The following is a 17,458-nucleotide window of genomic DNA, read 5'->3' as shown; positions in this document are numbered from 1 at the left end:
CACGCATAATTTGCCAAGTTAGCACTGGAGCCATAATTAGCATTTGTGGCTGTCTTGGAGCTGGCACAGTGCCTTACTGTGTGCACTCTGAATGGGGAGAGTGTTTGCAGGGAAGAGCAAGCAGGTGCTCTTAAAGAAATGCAAATGGAGGCTTTCCAGACCCCTCGGCCTGTGCCCAGTCTCCAGGGCCAGCTGCTTGCGGGAGCAGAGGAAGTGATATTTGCGAGTATTCTCTACAGGTCATTGGGCCCCTGCAAGGGTACTTGCTTCTCTGCCATGGCATGGAGAGGACTGAGTGTGAGCAGCACTGTAAAAAGAAGCTATTCACATCTTCAGCTAGTCAATATCTGACTCCCCTGTTCAATGAGATCCGAGCACCAGGCAGCTGCTGGCTGACGGTGCAGGGCTCTTAGGGTATGTCTACACTACTCTTTAGACACCTGTGGCTGACTAGGGCTAAGGGGCCATTTAACAGTAGTGAGATACTTGGGCTGCAGCCTGAGCTTTGAGACCCTCCCACCTTGTAAGGGCCTAGAGCCTGGGCTGCAGCCCAAACTCCTACACTGCAGTTAAGCAGCCCATGAGCCTGAGCCCCACAGGCCCGAGTCGGCTGGCCTGGGCCAGCCGCGGGGTTGTAACTGGAGTGCGCACATACCCTGACAGCTTGGGGTCACTCGTGAGCCTGCTGCTTTGTTCTGGGCCCGTTCCAAGCTGAGTTTGGAATTGCCATAAACTCCGGGACCCTACTTGTGAAATCCTGGTGTGTCTGGCGCTCAGGCTGCGAGTGGGGCCTGCAGGAGTTTCTCAGACAAACCCCAGTGTTGGTGGGTCTCGCTCCCCTGTATGGGGGTTGGAGTATGAAGGCCAGAGGCTGCTATAAGAGCTTGTTAAGCACTTCGGCAGGACACTATGTCATGTAGTTTAGTCCCTGGGGAGCTGATTACAGGAACCCGTCTCCCTTTAGGGTCTGCTTCTCTGTGGGTTGCTCCTTGAGGGGCACAGAGGACAAAGGGGCTTTGGGGAAAGCAATTAGTTTAACAATCCAGCCTTGCATGCTGCATGGCTGCTGTGTGTCTGTAGGCCCTGCTGCAGAGGGGTCTGAAATGAATTCTCTCTCGGCTGCGGGGAAGGGTCGTATGTACTGGGCCCCTTTGATTTAATGGCTTGGAATCCTCGAAGGATCATCTGGAGGTTGGGGCAGGGGCCTGCGTTCTGTTCCTGATTCTGCGGCTCTCACTCTAGGACCCTGGGCATGCCAGCTTCACCCCCCCCCCAAGCGTCACGCAGCAAGGTTAAGGCTCACCAGCACCCCACGGGGGGTTGAGGCCTGTTGTTGGCAAGGTTCTCTGAGATCCTTGGGTGAAAGGTGACCAAGGCAAGGCAGTCGATCCCAGTCACTCACTCGTCGACCACTCAGCCCGGTGGCCTCACTCCCGCCCGTCTCCCTCTCTTCTCCAGGAGACCTCGCGAAGTTCGGCCGCGGCGACGCCTCCTCCCCTGCTCCAGCAACAACTCTGGCGCAGCCTCAGCAGAGCCAGACGCAGACACACCACACCACGCAGCAGACGTTCCTGAACCCAGCTCTGCCTCCTGGCTACAGTTACACCAGCCTGCCGTACTACACAGGGGTACCAGGGCTCCCCAGCACCTTCCAGTATGGGCCCGCCGTGTTCCCTGTGAGTGCTCCCCCTTTCCACACCTGGTGGGGGGGGCAGGGCAGAGAAGCTTGGCTGGCCCTGTGCTCACCATCCCGGCCCCTTCCTTTCTCTAGGTCGCTCCTACCTCTTCCAAGCAGCATGGTGTGAATGTTAGCGTCAACGCGTCAGCAACCCCTTTCCAGCAGCCCAGCGGCTATGGCTCTCATGGATACAGCACTGGTAAGAGACGCTTGGTGGGCAGTCAGTCGGTACGTCTGTAACATGTGGAGGGTTGTCAGGGGGGTCACAGGAGAGGAAACGGGCAATTGTCCCGGGCTGGAACAAACTAGTCCACTGAGCCCTGCCTGCGCTGGGCTGCTGGACTGCCACAGACACTGCCTTTCCGCCTTGGGTCTCTCTGGGGTGCTGTTGGAAACAAAGTGCAGCTGCAGTCTGGACAAACACCACTTTCAGTCCCAGGCCAGGAGATCCACCAAAAATCATCCTTGTGTCAGACTGCCCCAAGCAGTCCTGGGACTGACTTCAAGAGCCCTGGGGCTACATGGGCATTTACACCTCATGGGGAGGGCACCTGCTGGCTAATTAGAAGCAGTGCTGGGGCGACTTGTCCATGAAGATGCTGGGATGTCCTCTCTGTTTATGTACAGACACCTTGTTCTTGGTGGATTGCCTGCTGGTGGGTAAGAAGAGGGACTCTGCCCAGAGAAGAGTAAGGGCCCAGAGCGCTTCCTGGCAATGACTTGTAAGATGTTCATGTGCGGCTCTAGAGGGGTGGCCAGGACCCCTGGCACTCTGAGTCAAGCTTAAGTGAATTCTTCTTGCTCTCCCGATTGTCTGTAACTTCTAGCCTGGATGTACACTTTCAGAGCTGCTGCAGGATTTAGCCATCACATGAGTGACATGGCTGATGTTTCTCTTTCCCATCTGCAGCAGCATCGAGAATGGACTCGAGGAGAGACATTGCTCTGATGCACCCTTGTGCAGCATATTGATTCTTCTTGACCGGCCCAGCCATATCCCTGCGTTTGTTTGTATGGGATCCACGGAGCACTGCACACCCTTCCGGAGAGTCACGTGCTGGATTGCTGGCTCCCTGAGCATCGCTCTCAGAGACTGATAGCGTTTAAAGCTAGCAGGGACCATTAGATCATTTAGTCTGACCTCCTGTATGTCACAGGCCTGAGAATTTCACCCACATACCCCTGTAGTGAGTGCAATAACTTGTGTTTGGCTAAAGTGCATAATCCTGAAAGGCAGCCGGGCTTAGTCTGCAGACCTCAGGAGCTGGTCAGTCAACCCCCGCCCTTGGCAGTTCGCGGGTGATTAACTATTGGAACACTGAGAAACACTTGTGCCGAATTTCTAAATTACATTTGTCTGGCTTCAGCTTCCAGCCATTGGTTCTTGTTCTGCTGCCTCTGCTAAATTGAAGAGCCCTTCGCTACTTGGGATTTTCTCCCTGTGAAGGTCCATACACGTCATCAAGTCACGCTTTGATCTTTTGGATGAACTGAACAGATCATACTCTCCGAGTCTCTCGCTGTAAGGCATTTTCTTCATCCCTCAAATCATTTCAGGGCTCTACACTTTCTTCATGTTTTCAGCTTCCTTTTGAAACGTGCACACGAGAACTGGATGTGATATTCGAGCATCGAGCTAGTCAGTGAAGTATAGAGGTGAAATCACCTCCTTTCTCCCTAAGTCCGAGGATGGCATCCGCCCTTTTTTGCCACAGCATCACACTGGGTGCTCTTGTTCAGTTACTTGTCTGCTATCAGTCACTACCTCTGAGAGAGAGCCCCCGTTCTGTAGGGAATTACTTGTTTCTAGTTGTATAATTTTCTATTCAAACCCACTTTGTTTGAATGGCCCAGTTTACCAGACAATCCGGATTGCATTGTATGACTGCCCTGTCCTCCTCATTGTTTATATCCCTGCCAGTCTCTAGTTCATTATCAGTGACTTTATATTTGTTTCCAGATCACTGGTGAAAATGTTGAACAGGGTCCGACTTAGTACCAATCCCATAGAAACACTCCCATTGACGATGTCAGCCAGTTCTTAATCCATTTAACATGTACTCCACTGGTATTGTGTAGTGTCAGTTTTTCCATGAGAAAGTCATGGGGCACGAAGTCAAACACCTTCCAAAAGTATATTACATCTCTGCATTTACCTTTATCACCCGAACTTGGAATCTCAAGGAAGTAAGGCTTGTTTGACAAGACCTATTTTCTGTAAAATCACGTTGCCTGCCATTAATTATATTCCTGTCCTTTAATTCTTTTTCTCAATTGAATCCCTTATCAGCTTTTCCATTATTTTGTCTGCGATTGATGTCAGGGTGGCTGGCCTGTAGTTACCCAGGTCATCCTGCTTGCTTTTTCTTTTTTTAATGTTGGCACAATATTAGCATTCTTCCAGTCCTCTGGAATTTCTTTAAGATTTCTGCACATGTGTTGACAGGCTGGGCTTTGTCTGACACCAGACAGTATGTGCTGTCTCTGCTGGGCTTTTACAAATGGCAGGTGTGTCTAGTGTTTGTGCACAGCATCAGGGTGAGAAGGCTCAGCTGGTCTGTGTCCTCCACCATGACCTATAAATCAGAGTAATTCTTGATGTTGCGCTGGCCTGGTGAGTCTGCTGACCCTGTCCTGGCAGCCCACTGTCATATCTCTTCCCCCCAAGACCCTGAGCGACAGCACCTGTTGCTCTGTGATGCCAAAGTCTGGATCTGGCATGTAGTTTGCTGTGAAGTTGCTAGCTGACATGAAATCTCAGCCCATCTGGTGAAGTTCTGTGCGTGTCTTGGCTCTCAGTTCCCATGAATGTTGCCTACAAATCAAGGACTTTTGCTAGCACTGGGCCCGGGTGTGTGTTAGACTCACCCCGCCCCTAATGAGTGTGGTGTATTAAGGGGCTACCCTGCCCTTTCTGTGCCTTGTAGGGGTGGGAATGTGGTCTTGTCTATCTGCGTCATCCCTGCTGCCCCCAGAATGCTATGGCCACAGCCCTCTCGCTCTCAGCCCCACATCCTTGGTTGCGAAGCCCTGGCTAGTTCAGGAGATGGGGAAATGTTCCATCCCCTTCGTTGCGGCAGCCAGGATATCCTGGAAATGTTGCGCTAGAAGGGACTTCAAGAGGTAACCAAGTCCCGCCCCTTGCACTGAGGTAGGGCCAAGTAAACCTAGACCAGCCCTGACTGGTGTTTGTCCAGTCTGCTCTTAAACCTCCTCCCTCGGACGCCTATGCTGGAGCTTAACTCCCCGGAGAGCTAGGAAGTTTTTCCTGATATCTCACCTGAATCTCCCTTCCTGCATGTTGAGCCATTACTTCTTATCCTACCTCCCGTGGCCGTGGAGAGCAACTGATCCTTAATGAAAATAATTGACTGGTACCGGTCCCAGGCCTGTCCCCTGCAGGACCCCACTAGATACACACTCCCAATCTGACAGCAAACTGCTGATAACTCCTCTTTGAGTTCAGTCTTCCAATCAGTTCTGCACCCACCTTATAATAATTTCATCTAGACCACATTTCTCATTGGAGACCCGAAGAAACTGCTTTGGCAGCGGATTGTTCTGTTCTGGGATCCAAGAGCTGCTTGTCACCCTTGCCTGATGGTCTCCTCCTTGACAGATCTTCCCAGAACCAGATCGAAGTCCACTCCAGTCAGGATCCTTGCAGCAGTTCTTCCTGTTGCTGAACAGCTCTGCTAATTCTGCAGAGCCATGCTTCCCCTGGGGCTCTGTGCCATCGGAGCTGTTCTCCGTACCAGCGTTAGCAAGGTGCGAAACGGCTCCACGTAGGAGGACTGGGGTGTTGGGCCGTCTCCTCAGCACACCCCATAGTGGTGCTGAGGCTGCCTGGTGACAGTGTGTCAGCTCTGAGGGCATGCCCTTGCGGAGCGCACAGCCCAGGGAGCGGGCACTAGTGGAATGGGAGAGATGAGGAAATGGCACCTGTTAGCCATCCACGGCCACCCGTTTCTAAGGTCAAAGCCCCTCTGGGGACTGTTGTCTGGAAGGACAAAGCTGCTCTGCCCTTTGTAGGAGCCCCTGCCAGGTGCCGTCTGGCAACTCCCACAAAGCAGAGGATTTCTTCTGGTATAATCAGGTTGAAGCAGCGGGGTGGGAGCAGGGTGGGGTGTCTGAGGCCAGGGCGTTCAAGCTGGGAATGTGACAGATTCTCCACTCTTCTGAGAAGGGGCTTCCTCCTGCCAGGTGGGAGCTCTCTCCAAACCCCACCTGGAGTGGGGGACTCCAGTGGCTGCATCCAGTGCTGTGGCTCCTTCCTGCCTGGGAGTGGCGCTGGTTCACCTGGTAACCTCAGGGTGCCCGCCCCTGCCCTGCCTGCTGACGGGAGCTCCTGCCTGATGCTGACTTTTGGGTTCCTCCCTCCACAGGCGTATCCGTGACATCCAGTAACACAGGAGTGCCAGACATCTCGGGCTCAGTCTACTCCAAGACCCAGGTTGGTATCTCGTCCATATCTCTGGGCAGATAGTAGCTGGCGGGGGGGTGCTCCGGGGGACCTGTGCCAGGCTTTGTGGGAACTGCAGGCCTGTCTGGGTGTCTGCACTGCAGCTAGGAACGTGCCTCTTGGTCCAGTTAGACACTCGCACGAGCTTGGCTCGCACTAGTGCACTGCGAGCCGCTGCCGACGTTGCGACGGTGCTGGCTGGACCGAGAAGCACGCTCCCAGCTGCCGTGTAGACATGCTCGCTAATGCAGCGGGCTCTGTGGGGCGATTCTCTCCACCCGGAGGCAATCCGGCTGGGTGGGATTTGAGAGAGCGGCAGGAGATGTTTTGGGGTTGGGAAACGTCTCCCGTCTGAAGCATGCAGGGTGAAAGAGCCCTCGCCCTGTGCCGTCTTAGACGCAGGCGTGTGCTAGGGTAGACCTGCCTGGCGCCCCTCACCCCCCCGTGGTGTCTCCTTGGCAGCAGTCCTTCGAGAAGCAGGGATTTCACACTGGAACCCCGGCAGCCTCGTTCAACTTGCCTTCAGCATTAGGCAGTGGTGGCCCCCTCAACCCCGCAACGGCCGCAGCGTACCCACCAGCGCCATTCATGCACATCCTCACCCCGCATCAGCAGCCTCACTCGCAGATCCTCCACCACCACTTGCAGCAGGACGGCCAGGTAAGCAGCCCCCCAGCCCCCTGCCGGGTTATTTCCTAGGGCTCTCTCTCGCTCCCCTGGCCCCCCTTCCCTTCTCATGCCCCACAGCGGACACATGCAGACACGCGGTCACATGCACACACTCGTTCATGCCTGCACATACACACACGGCCTGTGAGAGGAAGAGGTGAGGAAGGCCCGGGGTGAACTCAGCTGGGGGGTACTCAGCGCCACCCCATTGCTGCTGGGCCGTACCAGGTACGTTCAGCCATTGCCCCTCCCCCCGGGAACATACCTGGTACGTCCTGACCTCCCCGTTCCTGCCAGTGGCGGCTCTGCAGGCCAGCAGTGGAGGGGTTAATGGCCACCCCCACGATCCCGCCGTAGCTGTCAGGTCTAACCGTGGATTTCTATTGTCATAGTTTGTCCCTTTATTTTCCATATCCTGGCACTGCAACAGCTTCCATATTTGCAGATGATTCTGTGCTGCCAACGCCAGCAGGAGGACCAGGTAATGAACCTCTCTGAATGGTAATGCCTTGCCCCTCCCCACGCTGCCCCCTAGGCCCCTCAGCCCCCAATCAGCCCTTCATACGCTCCCGAACCCCCTATGGCCGCACCACCCTGCCAGGCGAGGAGGGAGGCCCCCAGTCAGTAAGTGCGCACACACTCACACCCGCGGCACAGACACACACGCCCATGCTCACACCTGCCCGCCCCCACCCCCGGTTCCCTGAGCCGCAGCCCTGACGGAGCCCTCCAGCTGCTGCTGTGTGGTGGTGTTGGAAGCATTCCTGGTCTGGAGGAAGATGCGCGGAGTGGCTCATGGGGAAGGGGGAGGCGGGGGGCCCAGCTGGGTCGGGGGCTGTGGGCTGGTGTCAGCCTGCTGCACTGGGCTAGAGCCGTGCCGGGGCGGAGGGCCGCAGCAGGTTGGCACCATGGCTGTCTTGTGCAGCCCAGAGCGATGCTGTGGCCTGGAGCTCACCTGGCATGGTGAGCATGGGGCAGCTCTCCTGGAACTGGTCTCTCAGGTCTGCAGCTCGTGCTATTAAGCGCCGGTGCGGGACTCCTGGGTTTGAGGGCAAGGCACGGCCTGGCCTGTGGTGCGCAGAGCAGGCCGGGCTCAGGACCCTGGGGATTCTTAGGGCTTCCAGCTCGCCCCAGTAACCCTCTGCTTCCCCTCCAACCCCCCTCAGAGCGGCACCGGACAGCGCAGCCAGGGCAGCTCCATCCCCCAGAAATCCCAGGCCAACAAGTCCGCCTACAACAGCTATAACTGGGGCGCCAACTGAGGCTGCAGCGGCCCTGCGCACCTCGCCACTCGCTTCTGGAAGAGAAACGTACCGAAAACGACGACAAAGGAACCCGGGGAGGAGGGAGCGCCCCCTATCCCCCGGCACAGCGCCAGCAGCCCCCGGGGCAGGCCGGCCACTTGGCTCTGCATTGTGTCTGTTTTCAGCCACCTTTCCTGTTGTATGTAATATAGAATTTGTATTCTCTCTCTCTCTCTCTCTCTCTCTCTCTGCATTCAGACTGAACCGTTTGCCGTAGGGGCCTTTTTTGGTTTTTACTCCTTTCTCTCCCCGACTTCTCCCCCATCCTGCTGCCCCCTGACCCTGGTGGACCTAAAGGAGTGGAAAGCTGCAAGCCCACCTACAGCAAACCCCCTTTAATATTAGGAATAAGAACAGTAATTGATATGAACAGCATTGTCCGATGAATTAGTTGAAGTGTTTTTTGTACTGTGTTCTAAATTTAATGGATAAATGTGTCTTGTATATAAAAACGAAAACCCCACGCCGTCCTGGAGTCCTCATTTCCTCAGCACACTCCACTGCTCCCACAAGCCCAGGAGGGAATGTGTAGGGAAACCTCTCTTTATTTTAAGTTCTCCATCTGCCCCCTTCCCCACAGTGGGCCCCAGGCCAGGCCCTTCGCCTCCCCCCTTGCACGCTGTAAGTATATTCTGCTTTTGGGTTTTTTTTGGTCTTTTTTTCTATGCAGTCCAGATCTTGTATTTTTCAGTTGGAATTGGTCACTTCAAATGAAGCCCCCGTGCGGGTTATTTACTAAAAGAGAATAAAGATCACAAAGTGATGTGTGTATTTTTTAATACCTACCTTCTGAGCCTTGATCAGGATTTTTGGCACTGGGCCCTGGAGCATGTCATGGATGCTGGAGAGGGAAAGCGGTGGGCCGGGCCCTGTCCCGGTATATTGATGGGTAGTGGAGGAGGCCAGGCACGCTCCATCTCTGGGCCTGCATGTCCCCTTTTTGTCTTGAGATGCTGACCCCTCCCCTCTGTGGTCCCCAGGCATCTCTGCCCTTTCCAGGGCACTCATCTTGGTGGGCCCAGGTGCAGGCATGTTCTCCTGCCCAAGGCGAAGCAGTCACTGGCTGCAGGCGGTGACCCAATGGGGCTGTTCTCTTGTTAGGAGGTCTTTGGTTAGTCCCCACTCTGAGGCTGCCTGTCTACCGCATGCCACTGCCAGATGGGCAGGCCCAACGCCTCCTTACTGCCCCCTGTCTAAGGCTGTGCAGGGGTTCTGGCCGGAGTCCGCCAGGGCCATTCCCCCACTGTGCCTCTGGCAGGGGATGGTGCAGGAGTCTCTTGGGCAGAGGCTGCCACCCAGTGGTAACTAATAGACTAGCTACTGCTGACTTCCCTGCGTGGGGAGGATGGGGCTGGCTTTACAGACCCCATGCTGAAATCCCAGTCTGGCTACGGTGCTGCAGGGCCACAGCTGGGCTGGGTGTGGGGGCCTCACTACATGGAGCCAGCTGGCAGCTGCCCAGGCCCTCCTCACCCCCCTCCCCAGTCCCAGCCTCGCCCCAGAGCGTGGGTCCCCCCCTCATTTTTTTTCCCAGGGCTCCCGCCTTGCAGTGACCAGTTCTCCTCCTCTCTGTCTTGGAAGCAGTAGGGGCTGGTGGGTTGTGGGACCTGTCTCGGGCTTGGTAAATTGAACAGGCGGTTGGTTGGTCGCACCTTGGTTCGTAATGAAACCTACTGGAGACCAGAGAGCTGACATCAGCCAGGTTTTTTGCTGAAGTCAGTCACGTGGTGCAGCTTTTTGGTGCAGCATGGCTCAGTACGCACCCAAGGTGAAGCTACATGTGTCCTCCGGGAGCAGGGGTAGGCTGATCTGACACCTTCCGGAACTCGCTACCTGTCCCTAAGGTCCGACCCATCAGTTTGTTCCCTTTCCTTAGCTTCTTGCTCTGTCTGTGCCTTCTCTTCGGTCTGGATACTCGCGTGCGAGGTTCTGCTCCAGTCCCCTGCTTGTCCCAGGACAGAACGTTGCTCTCTGCACCTGTGACAAGTTTCCTGTTTGCTGATACCAAAGCTGACCTCAGCTTTGCAAAGTGCTCTGGGATTCGCAGCCATTTGGGCCCAGGAATGGTTAGAAATCCCTGTGCGTGTTGGCGATGCGTGCTGGTGTATGTGGTGTGAAGAACACAGATTGATGTGATCTACCTGAGCCTGGCCCATAGTGATCAACCTGCTGGGGGCAGGAGCGGCCCCTTCCCCAGTCAGGGGGCTTTGCAGGGGGTGCGAGTGCATGACTGCAGGGGCCTGCGCCAGGCCAGAGCTGTGTGTGGCAGTGGCTAAGAACATCCAGGCTGGCCCTTGGTTCCTCGAGGGGTGTGGCTCCTGCCGGTCCCCTGCCCTTCCCGGTCCCCAGTTGGTGCTGTGCGGGGCCCTCAGCAGCAGGCTCCTGTAGGCTCCAAGCTGCACCCCAGGGGGCAGTTAACCCTTAATAGGGCTCAGGGCAGCTGTTCTTGCAGCAGCAGGACTGTGCAATGGGGGGTGGGGGGCAGACAGGGAGCGAGAGGGGAGCTGTGGCCCGGACACCTCATTGTCTGACAGCCCCTTTACCCCAGCTCGGCTGCACCAAGGGGCTGCGCAGACACCTCCCTGCATGGGAGACCCGGCTCTGGACCACAGTCGTTGGGGCTGGAGCCTCAGCCTGTGGCAGGCCCTGTCGAGAAGGGAAGCCGTGGCGGGTTGTTCCTAGGCCCAGCGGAAGCAGGCGGGCAGGAAGTCTCCCCTGTACCTTGCTGAGCTGCCCGCAGAGAGCTGGGGGGGGCCTGCCTTTCTAACCCAGAAGCTGCTCAGCCCCCCACGTGCACAGCAACGGATGAGCAAGAGCCTCTTCCGGCTCCGGGCCGTCTGACGGTGCCCCAGTGGGGGAGGGTACAGCGCCGGCTGACTGCACCCCCCGGGCTGGGGCTCTTCTGCAGGGTAAGGCCAGGTCAGACCCGGTGGGGGGCAAAGACTGACCGAGACCTCCCGCTCCTGCCAGCAGTATTGGAGGGAGGGCAGATCCCATGTGCCAGGGGTGCCTTCCCCATGGGAGGACTTTATTGAATATACCCTGGGCAGGACGAATGAGACATGGGGGGAGGTTACCTGGCCCCGTGGCGGTGTGTTTTGGGGTGGGGGCGGTGCTGGGGGGGGCAGTAGAAGGCCAAGCCTGTGCCTGCTCTGCCCCCTGTAATCACAAGTCCTATGGCTGCTCTTCTGGGTGCTGCATGGCAGGACAGTGCCTGTTTTCAGCCTGTCCTCATGGCCGAGTCCCTGCTCCAATCACAGCACCGGGGCGAGGGGAGGTGCAGCCTGTGGTGTGACGGGGAGGGGGCGGCTGGTGGGGGGACACCTGGATGAACCCCAAAGCGCAGCATCCTGGCTACTTGTGGTGCAAGGTACCTGGCACTTCTCTAGATGCGTGTCCTGGCCAAATGGGCTGTTCCCCTCCCCATCCCTTGGTCCCCGGTAGGTGGGTTGGTGCATGATCCCTGCCCTCAACAGCTGGCACTTAAGACACGTTGCCCGGCTCACCATTGGACAGTTCAATCCAAACCTCCGGCTTCTCGCTGCTCCCCGAGAGGAGCAAGGAACAACCTGCTCTCAGCTGCCCTCTGCACACAGCTGGCTAGGTCCAGCACCCCGGGGTGAACGCAGACAAGCCACTTTCATTTGGGGTCCCATGTGCGGGTAGAAAGCTGCAGGGTCTGGGCAACCAGTGCCTGTCAGGGCATGGGGTCTGGCCAGCCAATGCCCATGGTATCTGAGTGACTGGTGCCCATCAGGCCATGGGGGTCCAGGCTGCAAACTTGAAACAGAATAAAACCCCTGTTTTATTTGTTTTTAAATCTCATTACAAATCTGCTGCTGCTGTTTGTTTGTTTGCAAAACTCTTTTTTCCCCTTGAACCAAACCTGGCTCTGGGTGCCGAACGACACCTCACCCCCACCCCGTTCTTCCTGTTCTCCAGCTGCCTGGTTGCATCCCAGAGGTGGCTGAATCCATCGCTGGCTAGTTTGTAAAGTGCTTCTGGATGCAGGATTCAACTGGTGTGGTTAGAGTCCTGCTCACCCAGCAGTGGGCGCTGCCTGCCCTCTCCCAGAGCCTCATCGCTCTCACGGGCCACCAAATCCCAAAGGCCACTGGAGTTTGCTCGGTCTCGGTCCCAGCCCCACCCAGAACATGAGACAGCCAGCGCCATGCTTGCCCCCGGTCATGCAGGGGTTAAATGGCTCCCTCCCATGCCAGGGCAGGTTCTGTCTAGATGGCACCTTAAATAACTCAGTGGCTCTAAAGCACCCGGTGATGACACGCTTGGGAGAGCGAGACTGTGGTGGTGGTTGGAGGTGCCCAGGCCAGGCCATGTCGCACGGAGACGGAGCAGGGTCCTGCAGGTGGAGGGTCCAGGGAATCAACCCCACTTTGGCCTCTGCTTCCAACAGGTCCAGGTGGGACGCAGTAGCCCCAGGCACCCTGCGGTCAGCATCATCTCCTCAGTCGCTGCCCCGGACCTGTCACTCTGGGAAGAAGCCCAGTGCACAGGGGAGCATCCCCCCAGGAGGGACGTGTAGGGATTGGCTGGGGGAGGCTGATGGATCCAGCAGGACCGGCTACGCGGGACCCAGTGGGATCAGCTGGGGATCCCTGAGCCGCCCCGTGGGACTTGGACTCGGAGCTCTCTGACCCGCTGCTGGGAATGGAGCCAGACGCTGCCCAGCCCCCCTGCCTGGGCCCTGGCCCTGGCCAACCTTGTCCTGGGAGCTGGGCTGCCACAGCCAGGCCTCGGAGAGCTGGGAGCGGTGATGTCCCGCAGGGGCCAGGGCCCTCCCGGCTTTTCCAAGTCAGGCCCCTGCAGGAGGCGTCAGCCCAGAGGGCCCTTGGCCTCTCGTGCCTCAGCCTGCAGGAGCGGATCAGACGCTTCCAGAAGAGCTTGGCTGCAAGCGAGGAACCCAGCCCCCGGGCCCCCAGCCCCAGGGCCCGGGGGTGGGCGGGCCAGGAGCCGAGGCCCAGTGGAAGGGACTGGCCGCCCCGCAGGAGTGAGGAGAGCGTCCTGTCCAGCAAGGCCCCAGGCTTGTGCCCCAGCAGCTCCAGGCCCCCTGCCCAAAAGGAGCGGACGGAACCAGCTGGGGAGACGCGGCCCCCGCCCGGCGGGACCAGGGGCCCCAGCGTGGGGCCAGGCTGCTCTGTGCGGGAGCAGGTTCGCTCCATCGAGCTGCGCTTTGGGGCGAGCCAGGCTCCCTGGGCGGCCGCTGCCCCCCGAGGCAGAAGTGGGCTGACGGGGGCCCCAGCAGCTGGGCCCCAGCGAAGCCGGGCAGCCTGGGGTGGGGAGAAGGAGCCACGGCCCCCTGGGAAAGGGCAACGATCCTCAGCCCTGCCAGCTAGGCTGTGCCTGCCCCAGCCAGAGCCACCAGCCCCTGAGCGGCCCCAGGGTGGTAGGAAAGACAATGCAGCACTTCGCCTGGGGGCACTGAGGGCAGGAGCCAGAGCTCCAGGGCTGCCCCAGGCCCCCCCAGACGCCGGCAGACCCAAGGCGGCCCAGGGGGAAGGTCCAGCTGGTGAGGGGCTGCCGGGGACCGGGCCTGCTGGGGGTCCATTGCAGAGCCACCTGCCCAGGCGTGGACCCCTGACATCCTCCCTGCTCCCTGCAGAGGGCAGGGCCCCAGAGCCGCCCCCAGCCCTGCCCCTCGCTCCCTGGGGCCTGGGGGAGTCCGACGGGGACGACTCTGACTCCACAGAGTCCTCACTCACCACCCCCAGTGAGCAGAGGCAGCCCCACGGCCGGAGCTTCGCCCTCAGGTGGGTAGCCGTGTTGGAGCCGGCCTTGGGGGTGCTCTGGGGTCTCCCCTCCAAGCCATCCTGGGGCTGGGGAGCTCTCACCCCCTTCTGCTCTGCTGGGAGGCCTGGCACCCTACCGGTACCAAAGCCAGGGTCACTCCTGTGCCACGTGCCCCTGGCTGGGTGGGTGAACATCGCACTGAGAACCCAACGCAGCCACCCTTGGCAGAGCCGGGCAGGACCCAGGAGCTGAGCGGGAGGGGCAGGGAGCAGGGCTCTGCCAGGGTGGGTGAGGGCCTTTGGGGGGCAGCTGGGGTTGGTGCTGGGTGCCTGAACCCTAGGAAGATAGCGGCGGTGCTGGAGGGTGCGTGTGGGTGCTGGGGGGCAGAGGTGTGAGGTGCTGGGGACGGGGGATGAGTGCTGGGGAGCAGGGTTGGTGGGGGGCAGGCGTGGGTGCTGGGGGGCAGTGTTGGGAGGTGGGGGGCAGGCATGGGTGCTGGGGGGCAGTGTTGGGAGGTGGGAGGTGCCGGGAGCAGTGTTGGGGGGTGGGGGCAGGTGTGGGTGCTGGGGGGCAGTGTTGGGAGGTGGGGGGCAGGCGTGGGTGCTGGGGGGCAGTGTTGGGAGGTGGGAGGTGCCGGGAGCAGTGTTGGGGGGTGGGGGCAGTGTTGGGTGCTGGGGGGCAGTGTTGGGAGGTGGGGGGCAGGCGTGGGTGCTGGGGGGCAGTGTTGGGAGGTGGGAGGTGCTGGGGGCAGTGTTGGTGGGGGCAGGTGTGGGTGCTGGGGGCACCATGGGGGGACGGGCCCCTGGCCGTGATGGGGTTTCTCCTGCCCCCAGCCTGGCCGAGCTGATGGAGTTTGGCCCGGACAGGAAGGAGGCGCCCTTGGATGAGGGATGCTCAGCATCACTGAACTCCAGCCTGTCCAGCCTGTCCGTGGTGTCCCCGATCCCAGCCCAGGACCTGGAGCAGCTGCTGCAGGAGGTGAAGGGCCTGGGAGAGGAGAGCCTGCAGGTATGTGCCACCCGAGGGGGCGCCATCTGTCTGTCTGTCTGTCCCCCTCACCCTGCGCACGGGACCCGTCCTTCCGGCTGGGCCCCAGGCAGGCCCCAGGTTGGGTGGGGTCAGAGTGAAGAGGCTTGGGCCAGGGCTTCGCGTGTGACAGGGGCTCCCCGTCAGGCCGGGGCTCCCGTGTGACCCCCCTGTTGGGCCGGGGCTCTGTGGTGGGCAGGGGCTCCCCGTGTGACCCCCCCGTCGGGCCGGGGCTCTGTGGCGGGCCGGTCAGGGGCCGGGTAGTTAAAACCGATCCTTCCTGCGGCCTGGGATCCAGCTGCCAGAGGAGCACGGGCCCGACATGGTGCAGCTGGTGGGGGCGTGTCATTGCCCAGCCCAGGTGCCCAGGTGCAGACCGGGGTGGAGGGGAGCCTTGACCCCCACCTCCGGGGTCTGCAGAGACCCTGGCCCCTAACGCGCCTCTCTCCCAGCAGCACCTCAAGGAGATCCAGGTGGTCGTGCTGCACAAGGACGAGGGGGCCGAGCTGGGCTTCAGCGTTGCAGGGGGGAGCGACCAGCACGAGAGGGTGACGGTGAGTGCCGGGGTCCCCCAGGGAGCAGCAGGGGGAGGGGAGCCTGGGGCCGGCAGGATGAGAGTGGAGGGTGGGCTTTGACTCTAGGGGCTAATGCAGCTCCCCGCCCTGATTCCCTGCAGATCCACCGCGTCTTTGCCAGCGGCCTGGCCGCCCAGGAGGGCACCATCCAGCCGGGGGATGAGGTTCTCTCCATCGACGGGCACTCGCTGACAGGCTGCAGCCATGGGGAGGCGCTGCAAACGCTGCACCGGGCCCAGGCCGCCCGGCAGGCCATTGTGGTGCTGCGGAAGGGGGCAGTGGATGGGCTCCCCAACGGCTCCCTCCCAGCGCCGGTCCCACAGCCCCCTCCATCAGCACCGGGTGAGTGACGGCCAGACAGGGCCCTGAGCTTGAGCAGGGAGGGGCTGGCGTCTGACAGCTCCATCTGTCTGTCTCCCCGCCACGGTGAGGCCCATGCAGGTGGTGAAAGATGCCAACGGACTCAGATTCAGCCTGGATGGGGGACGGGGGTCGCTGCAGGGGGACAGGCCACTGGCCGTCAAGAAGATCTTCCAGGGTGAGAGACCGGGGGTGCGGGGGGGGGGGGGGCAGCGTAGGGGTCAGGGCTGCGGAGCTGGCCGAGATGGAGAGGGAGGGAGACAGCGGCGGGGGGAGGCTGACGGGGGGGGGGGGGCGCTCTGCTCAGGAGCAGCTCCCAGCCCGTCGCTGCCCTGTGGGTCCCAGCGCCTGTGTCATCAGGGGGGCCTGGCTGTACCGTCCCAGCAGCCCCACTGGGGAGAGGACTCAGGGACAAAGCCACCCATTGCAAGCAGAGAAATCCCCCCGCCTCCCGGGCTCTCCCTACAGTGTGTCTCTCCCCATGGGCCCTGGGGCCTGCTTCATCACCCTGGCTGCATGTGGACCCAGTGCAGTCCCCAACACGACATGCCAGCAGCCCCTCGATCCAGGTCCCAGGGTCCAGGCTCGTCACCCTGGTGTCTCCTGCAGGGGGCCCTAAGGACCTACTGCAGCCTGGGGACGAGCTGCTCCAGATCGGGGAGAGGAGCCTGCAGGGGCTGATGTGGCTCGAGGCCTGGCAGCTCACCAGGGCCCTGCCCATGGACCCGTCCAGCTCCTCGTGAGAAAGAGGGGGAAGCCCTGATGGCCGTGAGATCTGCACTCAGACTGGACTTGAGCCCCCAACAGCGCTGGCATCTCCAGATGGCTGGGGCAGACACAGACATGGTTTTCTCTGCTGGGGTCTTGTTTCCTGGGCCTCAGTTTCCCTGTTCATAGAATGAGGAACATAATCCTGCCTTCGTCTGGCCTGTTTATATCATGAGCACTTCAGGGCAGGGACAGTCCCTGGGTGACTGGGCTGCGCGCAACGGGCCCTGATTTGGGTGGGGATCTGGCATGATGGGGACCCTGATCTCGCTCAGGGTCTGTGCCACGCTCAGCACAAGGGGTGCTTTGATTTCGGCTGGGGTCTGTGCATGCCCAGCAGAAGGGGCTCCCTGGTCTCGGTGTCTGGGCCGTGCCCAGCATGACAGAGCGTTGCTCTTGGTGGGGACCATGCCCAGCACAAGGGGCCCATCTCTCTGGGGTGGGGGCCGCGCCCGGCACAAGGGGCCCCGCTCGCTCTGGGGTGGGGGCCGCGCCCGGCACAAGGGGCCCCGCTCGCTCTGGGGTGGGGGCCGCGCCCGGCACAAGGGGCCCCGCTCGCTCTGGGGTGGGGGCCGCGCCCGGCACAAGGGCCCCTTCTCTCTGGGGTGGGGGCCGCGCCCGGCACAAGGGGCCCCGCTCTCTCTGGGGTGGGGGCCGCGCCCGACACAAGGGGCCCATCTGTCTGGGGTGGGGGCCGCGCCCGGCACAAGGGGCCCGCTCTCTCTGGGGTGGGGGCCGCGCCCGGCACAAGGGGCCCGCTCTCTCTGGGGTGGGGGCCGCGCCCGGCACAAGGGGCCCATCTCTCTGGGGTGGGGACCATGCCCGGCACAAGGGGCCCCGCTCGCTCTGGGGTGGGGGCCGCGCCCGG

At 60.4% G+C, this 17,458-nt stretch overlaps 2 protein-coding genes across 30 annotated transcripts in view; both read left to right on the top strand.

Moving 5' to 3' along the window:
* The window catches only part of UBAP2L (ubiquitin associated protein 2 like), a 43,677-nt gene extending 34,801 nt beyond the window's left edge, over nt 1-8,876 (top strand). For 15 of the 26 annotated variants that reach the window (XM_048828228.2, XM_048828233.2, XM_048828232.2 and 12 more), the window contains 6 exons: nt 1,459-1,676; nt 1,772-1,877; nt 6,064-6,131; nt 6,603-6,800; nt 7,240-7,290; nt 7,976-8,876. In XM_048828228.2, the coding sequence (XP_048684185.1) occupies nt 1,459-1,676; nt 1,772-1,877; nt 6,064-6,131; nt 6,603-6,800; nt 7,240-7,290; nt 7,976-8,071 (737 nt within the window). In that variant the 3' untranslated portion in view covers nt 8,072-8,876. The remainder of the gene's footprint in view (nt 1-1,458; nt 1,677-1,771; nt 1,878-6,063; nt 6,132-6,602; nt 6,801-7,239; nt 7,291-7,975) is intronic. The other 11 variants (XM_048828229.2, XM_048828248.2, XM_048828244.2 and 8 more) reach the window with 4 other exon arrangements.
* Nucleotides 8,877-10,873: 1,997 nt separating this feature from the next.
* On the top strand, nt 10,874-16,733 carry LOC125625769 (uncharacterized). 4 transcript variants are annotated; one of them, XM_075122891.1, is made up of 7 exons: nt 10,874-11,022; nt 12,528-13,881; nt 14,728-14,869; nt 15,343-15,441; nt 15,564-15,804; nt 15,904-16,000; nt 16,432-16,519. In XM_075122891.1, exons 2-7 carry the CDS (start codon nt 12,782-12,784, stop codon nt 16,439-16,441), a joined length of 1,689 nt encoding a protein of 562 aa, XP_074978992.1. In that variant the 5' UTR covers nt 10,874-11,022; nt 12,528-12,781; the 3' UTR covers nt 16,442-16,519. The 4 variants fall into 4 exon arrangements, 3 of the variants coding, with proteins under 3 accessions (XP_074978992.1, XP_048684207.2, XP_074978991.1); XR_012665969.1 differs by lacking the exon at nt 15,904-16,000 and having other exon boundaries at nt 15,564-15,888; XM_048828250.2 differs by lacking the exon at nt 15,904-16,000 and having other exon boundaries at nt 16,432-16,733.
* The last annotated feature ends 725 nt before the right edge of the window (nt 16,734-17,458 follow it).

The sequence above is a fragment of the Caretta caretta genome, chromosome 24 (assembly GCF_965140235.1).
Source record: "Caretta caretta isolate rCarCar2 chromosome 24, rCarCar1.hap1, whole genome shotgun sequence".
NCBI classification, from domain to species: Eukaryota; Metazoa; Chordata; order Testudines; family Cheloniidae; genus Caretta; species Caretta caretta.
This window is presented reverse-complemented; position numbering and strand designations above follow the sequence as displayed.